Here is an 8,675-nt window from a genome sequence, read left to right on the forward strand (position 1 = left end):
CCCCCCCCCCCCCCCCCCCCCCCCCCCCCCCCCCCCCCCCCCCCCCCTGTGATTTGGATGAGAAAAATTTTTTCGCGAAAATTATTGTAATTTGCTAGAGTTTTTCATGAAAAAAGTGAAGACCTTTTTTTTTTTTTTAGCTCATCAATGTAGAAAATTGAGGAGAATTCTTTAGATTTGCTAGGGTTTTTGGTTCCGAGAGATTTTTTTCCGATTTGCTAAGGTTTTTCGCGGAGAAAATTCTTTCGATTTGCTAGGGATTTTCGCCTCAAAAAGTGACTACATATCGATACCAAATGCGTGGAAAACTTCCCTCTTTCCTCAACTCCGTTTCAAAGTTTGACAAAAACAAATTGGCTAAAAATGGACTTAATGGTGAGCCCATACAGCATCCAAATTCCTGACGATAGTATTTTCCGTTAAAACAAAACCAATTTTCTTCCATACATAATTTAGTGAGTTTGATATATTCGTCAATTTTTTTGATATCAATGTTGTTCTGTTCTAACCACTTACGTAGAAAAATTAACGTGTCATTTCAATTTTCAGTAAGATTAAATTTTAAAAACATAGTAAACATTTCATTCTGGGTCATTTTAGAATTTGCAAATAGAAATTCAATTTTCAGTAAGATTCAAATTTAAAACATAGCATACATTTCATTTTTGGTCATTTAAAATTTAATATATCATTGCTTTTATTGTCATTTGATTTTTGTAAATTGTGTCAGTTTGTTTCACATTCTCACTGATGAAGGAAGCATAGCTTCTGAAATGTACATTTGGGTTTTCTAATAAATTCAATAGTGTGTTGAAGTAAAAATTAAACAAATTAATTTGATTTATTTAAAACACACGAAAATCTCATTATTATTCTATTTTTTTTTTTTTTTTGACTCGTTGACATATTTTTTTAAAAATGAATTTATTCTATGTCCCTTGTTTCATTGAAAAAGGTCATCAAAGTGCCAGCTAGTGACCCAAATAAAGTTTATCGGTGCGGAGTTTTGTATGACATCGTCAATAAGTTGAATGTGTTCCCGGAAATCGACCTACATGATCTCACGACCAATTCAAAAAATTGGTTCAAAGCTGTGCCGATGTATCTATCTATGCAACGCGAGATAGAAGAATTTAATTTGCTGCGAGCACATCAAGAGCCACCGAAGAAACGCAAAAAGAGAAAGCGCAGAAGACCGAAGGGTAAGAAACGACAGTGGATCATCAAACGAAAACAAATGCTCGACGATTTGGAATATCTACCGTGCATTTGCAATTTGGTGGTAGTTCCGATGTGTGATTTTCGGCGTACGCATTTCAAAATCGACTGTTCGAGTATGTATCAGATCTTGTCTTCTCAAAAATTGATTCCGAAACAGTTAACTGAAGACGGAAAACCAAGTGACAAAAATATTTCACAAAAGGTTTTCAACGAGAATAAAGATTACATATGGAATCAGTATTTTTATATGCGTAAAATTCGGTGGTTTGTGCGCCGCAAAAAGAAATTTGACTTTTCGATAAACAGCGATGGAATTGCTGTGTCTCTGCAGTATTCCACCAAAAAGAAGGAGACCAGCAACACACAATCGGGCACCAGTCGATTGGACATCATTGACATGTTGAAGGCGGGCAAATTCAAAAGATTGGGAGGTACAGATTCAGGCATGCGGAACTGGAATACCACAACAATACATGAAATTGATACTTGCAAAGAAGTATGTGTAGTATACTAAAATACAATGATGCACATTGTGCTTAAGTTCACTAATTATTTTTTTTTTTTTTTTTTTCGATTTATTCGCAGATCAACTTTGTTAAAAAGAGCAAGCAGTTCCATTGGGAGACACATCAAAACGTACGAAACGCAAAAGCGAAGCGATTCACGAAAAATTTCATCGAGAAAGAAAGACAAGATCGAGAGAATCGTGAGCTGTACGCAATGATGCCATCACCAAAAGGTTCACAGTGGCTGAGCTATATTAAGCATCGAGTTAAGATGACCAAACATGGAATCGAAGCTTACTCGACTGCAAAGTACACTAGACTCGCCTTGGACAAATACATTGGGAGCAACAAAGTTATCGACGGATTTGTGAACAAGATCACCAATAAGGAACCGACTCTGTTATTCCATGGTGCTGATGGCGAAGTACCACCTGATTGCCCGATAAGAATTAAAAAACACGTGCGGTGTCCGGGTGTACGCAAACTGATGCAGGCATATAAGAAGCGACCATACATTGTTGTCGTGCCGGTGGACGAATGGGGAACATCTCAAACAGACGCAAGATGTATGTGCCGATTCCAAAACCAACCCAAATCGGCCAAATTCAAGATGTGTCGGTGCATACCCAACGCCATAACACTGCTGCCAACCAAAATTGTGTCTAAGTTTGGCAAGACAGATACATCTACATATCGACAGTTACAACGCACATTGAACGGAGCATTTGAAATAGAAGAGGAGCTAATGTCAAGAGTAAAACCTTACTACAAAAAATGGCAATTAGACCTCGAATGCACCGTGACTTGGCATCGTGACGTCGTGGCTGCTAAGAACATTCTACTGAAAGGTAAGGATATTGATACACAATGTGATTGAATGATCGCAAAAAAAGATTCATTTTTTCGATTAATCAGGACTATGGACATTGCTTGGACTTCCAATACCTGCTGCAATCAACCGATATTGGAATCAAATCAACGCCGATGCCGCCGTCTTCGACGACGATAACGACGTGGACATATCCGAGCCCGAGTTCGAATAGCAGCCAACTAATCATCACAATACCATACAATAAAATAAAATAAATCATAAGTAACATTTGTTACGTAACTGCTATCCCGAATATGTGGGTTAGTTATGCACAAAAAAAGTCATTTCCCATTTGGTTGAGATGGCTGTGCGGGAGTACAAACAGAGCGTTTTTCCATTGTAAGTATCATTAGATTTTGAAAACAGTTTTTTGCTTCGGGAAGTGCTAACATCAATCGCTTCGTTGTATAAATGCCATTAACTAACATAGAATTTTGCCTACTTTAAATTAATAAATACCATTTTTCTATTTACAGATATGGGAAACACCCTAATGTACATTAATTCAATGGAAAACTACTTCTAACCTTAAAGACACGGAACGTGGAAGATTTGATGCAATATATACGACGGGAAAAATAAAAAAGAATACACCTATCATAATTGAAATGTGGGATAATGATAATTTAACAAAACATGAGTTAATTCTAAGTTGGTATACAAACACCGAGGAGCTCATTAGCCATGGAGGAACATTTACTAAATTCCAGGGTAATAACAAGCTTGTTACATATTCAACCTGGACATATGAAATTGTTGAATTAGATGACTAATTTTATAATAGCTGAAACTAATTTTTGAATGATTTTGCTATGAAAAATTTTCATTGAAAACATTAATTATTTATTCATGTAAAATCAATACAGTTTTGTGACCGATGTCAAAACGTAATATCAATGGCCAATAAAGTGATGAAAATAATTTTAGCAGCAATAATTTTAATAAATGTTATTCTTAAACGCATCGAAGACAGAAAGACCAATGAAAATACTTACAGGTACCTTTCCTTACTGCATTTATTTTAGTTTTTAATTCAAAAAAAGATGTCCTTACTATCAATACGTTGTAAACATATCTCTTTTTTGTTTATTTTTCAAAATTTTCTTTCATAATTTCATTTAGTAAAACAAAAAATGGCGAATATGACCCCTATTTTTGATTGAAAATGATAAACGTATGTGTATGAATTGTAAACTATAAATAATGTTTTGGTATTATCTACACTTTCGAGTCATAATCCTGCTGACTGAACGTTAAACTTGATATTCTTACAATTATAGTTAACTCAAAGCCTTGGCCTCATCAACTGTGTCCGGCAGTTTTTTCGAATAAGTTTCTGGACAGAAAATAATGAGAATAGCTGCCAAAATAGCTGAAGTACCAAAAAGAAGCGCCGATGGACAATATTGTGCGACCTAAGTATAAAATTAAAAGAGATTTAATAGAAAATACAATCAAACCATTCAAAATCATACCACAATAACTATTACTGGGGCAATCATACTGCCGATTCGACCAATCATTGAACATGAATTAATCAAAGTAGTCCGAACACAGGTTGGCCATTGTTCAGCTGAAATATGCCAAAAAACATGAGTTTTATGCACGTATGATTAGAATTGTCTTTGAAATCACCTGTATATATGTACACTGAATTGAATACAAGTGTTATCGAACATTTGCCCAACATGAAAAATAGTAGAATAGCTGTTGAGTGTTCCGCAGGTATACAAGCAGTGGCAAAAACTGAAACAGCCGTAACAATGAGACCAGCAAACACCAATAGTCTACGTTTCATTCGATTTAATAATGGTATTGCAATCAAAAGTCCAGGAATTTCAATGCCAACCACAAATATAAATCCAATGTATCGATTTTCACCGGGAATTTGCGTTGCAATTAAACTTATTCCATAGTAACAAAAGCAGCAGTTTATCCACTGAAAACTACAGTTCAAAAATCTTAGGCATAATTTTCTTGACTTGATTATTAATTTGAGCGATTGACCAAGCGAATTATTGTCAATTTTTCCGTTTTCAGTTGGTTCCAGTTTTATTTCGGTTGAGTATGTCGATTTTATCATATCAATTGACTTTTCAGATAATTCTTTTCCGTTAACATGTGCAATTCGCTTCAGAATTTTAATGCCACGCTCAACTTGACCGTTGATAAGAAGCCACCGGACGCTTTCGGGAAGAATCCAATAGTACGCAACTATAAGGAGGCCAGGCGTGTAAAGAAGTCGAATTATGTGTCGGTAGTCATGAACATAAAGAGCAACAAATCCTAAAAGCATTTCACCCAATGGAAATGAAAGCGAAACTAATACACTTCCGAAAATGCGATATTTTGTGTTAACCCATTCAACAGCTAACAAAAAGATGCCGGAAAATGTCGTTGTACCCAAAGCTTCGAGAAACTCAAGCTAAAAACATACGGAATGATTGTGGATCATTTTATTACACACTTCCATTTCTAACACCCACCGTTATGTACACTAGATAACTGGTTGCAAACGACTTGATTATGCCAAATAAACTGCCACACACCATTCCAATGATGACTACTGCCAAGCGTCCGTACCTTCAGGCAAGGAAATTATGCGGATTTATTATTTTATTCGTGAAATTAGGAGTTATATCTTACTTGTCCGATAAAAGACCAATTACTGGCAAAAATATAAAACGACCAAGATTACTGGCTGTGCCAACCAACGCCAATTTATAAGAATCAGAACAATGAATGTTGAGCTGAAACAATAATTTTTCCAAAATTATTCAATTTCAGTAGAAATAGATTTAGAATGTTTCACGGCAGAATATCGTCTCACCTCTGTTTGAATATTTCGTTCATCAGACGAATAAATGAATTCAGTGCATTCTATTTCTACGGAAGTATTAAACATATCCGCACTACATTTGTTGGAAAATATCCCCGTTCCATCACTGACCGGTGCGTAGCGAACACAATTTTTGAGTTTTCCATCGGACAGTGTTGGAATGGCAGATCGCACCCATGCTTGATCATAAGTAATATCACGATTATTTTCACCGATATCACACTCGGGAACTTTACATCTATTAGAGAAACAATTTCATATGTAAAAATGTTTATACGTTAAGCTGTGTAGTTTGATGCCAACCGATATTCCAGTGTGTTTGCCGATACCATGTAATTAACTACATACGTTGCTGATAGAATACTTGGAATGCAAATTAAAAAATAAGTAACTATTTGATAAAGACCGAATTCTCCCACTTCAGTTAATACCACATCCAAACTCGATTCTGCATTCATTTTTTTTATATCACACTATCGAACGATACTCCAATTTAGTATCCGTATTTCAAAGTCAACGAACAACACAAAGACGATAATAAAACGTCAAGTTCACAATAGGAAAAAGGTCCGTTGGCCTTACGTGTTGCAAAGATCTTATCACAACAGCGATCAAAATACGTATGGGTGATTGTACAAGTATTTTTGCCTTTTTGTTCCACATATGAATTAATTGAATGATGAATGTTTTATTTTGCAAAATCGTCATGTGGAATCAACAGAGAATGTGAATAATTTTTTTTTATTGGATAATAGGGCTTGGATTAATTTAATTGGATTTTTTTTTCTCTTTGAACATCTGAATAAACGAAAACAATTGCCAATTGACGGAGGACGACTTAATAGAGACATGGACGTCTTGAAATCGCTTGCAAATTTGACATTATTGTGTGTATTTGTTTGCTCATTTTTCGTAATGAGTTTTTACAACAGATATGCAGATTAATGGTTGTTTCATTTTTTTTAAATCATTTTGTCACCATTATAAAGCTATAAATAATTTTGCGTACTGCAACAGAAAACAATAATTTTACGAAGACAAAGAAAAAAAACGATTGCAAGAAGCGTAAGATAAATGGTTTTTTTACGTTGTTTGAAATTAAACGTCTATTGAATAAAAATTTCTAGCTTCTCGATTTAATCGCATGGTTTTCTAGCGAGACTTTTGAGACATTTGAAAAAAATTGAAAGATCAGTTTGTTTTTGCTTCTTTTTTTTTAAATAGTACTGCATTTTTCAAAATTGTCTCCTAAATTCGGATTTCAGAAGAAAAAAAAATCGTATGTAAAACGTAGGATACAATGGATGATTTACCATGATACTTACAATATTATTTTCAAAGTAGTAAATAAAATAACAAACTCAATTCAATGTGATTTAAAACGGATGAAATTGGCTCAAAATATATTTTCATTAGAAATGATAATATTTAATTTAAAATAGCAATATTGATCTTGTAGTTATTAAAATTCATAAAATTACTCGTTCTTTTATTAATATGAACTATAATAATAAAGAAAATAAAAATCGGTATTCAAATTTTTCCATAAAAGCATCGATTTTCCGCCGTCTTTCCGTTGTGATCTGCGTTCGTTCCCAATATTTTGCTGTCAACCATAACGATCCGTGTTGTCGACGAAAATTGTGTTTTGACCTTCCAATTATTTCGTTGGGCAAAGCTTATTTCATTGATCACCGGATTATGTAATATTGCTTGGTATGTAAGCACCCAATGTTGAATTTCACTATCAAACTTAATGAAAGCAAATGCTCTACCATTTTCAACATATTTACAAGTATCAACGTTCACATGAAAACCATAATCCGAATGCAACAATCGTCCGGCCATTCCGAATGCATTTAAATAACCATGTTCCTCATCACCTTTGTTTTCATTTTCATTATTCTCTTTGCCGCCGGCCACATGATGAATCCGAAGCGTCGTCGAATTGTGTACATCAGCGGCTAGGCTACCGCCATTCAGTGCCACTGTAAATACAAATTTTGGATCATCATCTGTGGGTATGGTCGGAATATCGACGTATCCTCCTTGCGGCAGCCAATATGCTGAAACGGGTTTTCGTGTCTCGGCACCGCCAGGCGTTATTTCGCTAATCACTTGTAATGCATGAAATGCTTGGAAACTTTTCACAATTTTTAAAGCGCCAAATTGAAGTATTCCACCGCCGTTTGTATTCGTTATAACTGACATACTGTTCTCCGACAAATTCATTTTCTGTGGATTCAAGAGGTCAGTTACAATCGGAGATATAAGAAATTCGGCACATGTTAATGCATCTACTAATGGAATAGGTCGCGCAGTTAGTGATATGTCATTCAAGTCGGTCGGCTTGGCTGGCTTCATAGACGGTATTATTGTTTCTCTATTTTCTCCATCCCGTAATTTTGGCACAAAAAATCCATTTTCTTGTTTTACAACCGGACAACTACTTGCATACGTATGTCTAGCATTGAGAATATATAAATTATCTAATCAATGTAAATATCACATTCAGAAACACTGTAATACCACTTACTGAATTATTCCGACAATAATCAACAATTTAACCATGTAATTCGGTCTCAAATGTTGTAAGGTCACCATTTTACTACGACGCAATATGAATGTGCCTATTTTAAATGGAAATATTCTTTGTAATCTTGGATCCTTTCAAACTTATGCCAATGTACCTTAAAGTTGAAACGCTTTAAACAATTACAAAATCAAAATGTTACTTATCAGATTTGTAATGTGACTTTATCCGAATAGTGGAGTAACTTAACTGCGAGCTTTGACAAAACTAACAAAGTATTACTTTCAATTCAGTCTGAACCGCCAGTCTCATTCGGATTATGCTTATTGCTCGCATATTTTTAAACATTTGATGACCCATTGCATTGATTAACGCCTTCCTGTGTGTCTGTCTGTGTGTGTACATCGCATAATACCCACGCGCATTAGATTAGCAGTGAAATTGGCTATTGTCGAAAATGTTTATGATCATCGGAGATAAACAAACGCAATGATTTCAATATTAGAGTAACAGAACATTATTATTAGAGTAACGGAACAATTTATCGTAAGTTGTGATTACAATAATCTTCGAATGACATCACGATGGCCACGTTAAAGTATAATAGGTTGGTGCAAAATAGTATGATGTTTTACTTTCAATTCTAAACGATTTCAAAAGGTCTATGACACCCCGAAATGGAAGTTGAAAATTTAAAAATTAAAT

General features: G+C 34.8%; 3 protein-coding genes across 3 annotated transcripts in view; 1 reads left to right on the forward strand and 2 right to left on the reverse strand.

Annotated features, from left to right (window-relative positions):
- Positions 1 to 6,042, reverse strand: part of LOC116349287 (solute carrier family 22 member 6-A-like) — a 6,913-nt gene extending 871 nt beyond the window's left edge. Inside the window, exons 1-7 of the mRNA XM_031780654.1 lie at positions 5,741 to 6,042; positions 5,429 to 5,675; positions 5,245 to 5,348; positions 5,085 to 5,181; positions 4,234 to 5,023; positions 4,074 to 4,171; positions 3,884 to 4,013 (exon numbers count right to left, since the gene is read on the reverse strand). Of these exons, the coding sequence (XP_031636514.1) occupies positions 3,884 to 4,013; positions 4,074 to 4,171; positions 4,234 to 5,023; positions 5,085 to 5,181; positions 5,245 to 5,348; positions 5,429 to 5,675; positions 5,741 to 5,895 (1,621 nt within the window). The 5' untranslated portion in view covers positions 5,896 to 6,042. The remainder of the gene's footprint in view (positions 1 to 3,883; positions 4,014 to 4,073; positions 4,172 to 4,233; positions 5,024 to 5,084; positions 5,182 to 5,244; positions 5,349 to 5,428; positions 5,676 to 5,740) is intronic.
- Positions 1,279 to 2,792, forward strand: LOC116349345. The gene is made up of 3 exons (XM_031780736.1): positions 1,279 to 1,717; positions 1,807 to 2,575; positions 2,643 to 2,792. Exons 1-3 carry the CDS (start codon positions 1,292 to 1,294, stop codon positions 2,768 to 2,770), a joined length of 1,323 nt encoding a protein of 440 aa, XP_031636596.1. The 5' UTR covers positions 1,279 to 1,291; the 3' UTR covers positions 2,771 to 2,792.
- Positions 6,043 to 6,869: 827 nt separating the features above from the next.
- Positions 6,870 to 8,255, reverse strand: LOC116349339. The gene is made up of 3 exons (XM_031780731.1): positions 8,128 to 8,255; positions 7,974 to 8,067; positions 6,870 to 7,901 (listed from the first exon to the last, which is right to left on the reverse strand). Exons 2-3 carry the CDS (start codon positions 8,039 to 8,041, stop codon positions 6,971 to 6,973), a joined length of 999 nt encoding a protein of 332 aa, XP_031636591.1. The 5' UTR covers positions 8,042 to 8,067; positions 8,128 to 8,255; the 3' UTR covers positions 6,870 to 6,970.
- Positions 8,256 to 8,675: the final 420 nt, after the last annotated feature.

Source organism: Contarinia nasturtii, unplaced genomic scaffold, assembly GCF_009176525.2.
Source record: "Contarinia nasturtii isolate CC-2019 unplaced genomic scaffold, AAFC_CNas_1.1 Cnas_scaffold_2861, whole genome shotgun sequence".
NCBI classification, from domain to species: domain Eukaryota; kingdom Metazoa; phylum Arthropoda; class Insecta; order Diptera; family Cecidomyiidae; genus Contarinia; species Contarinia nasturtii.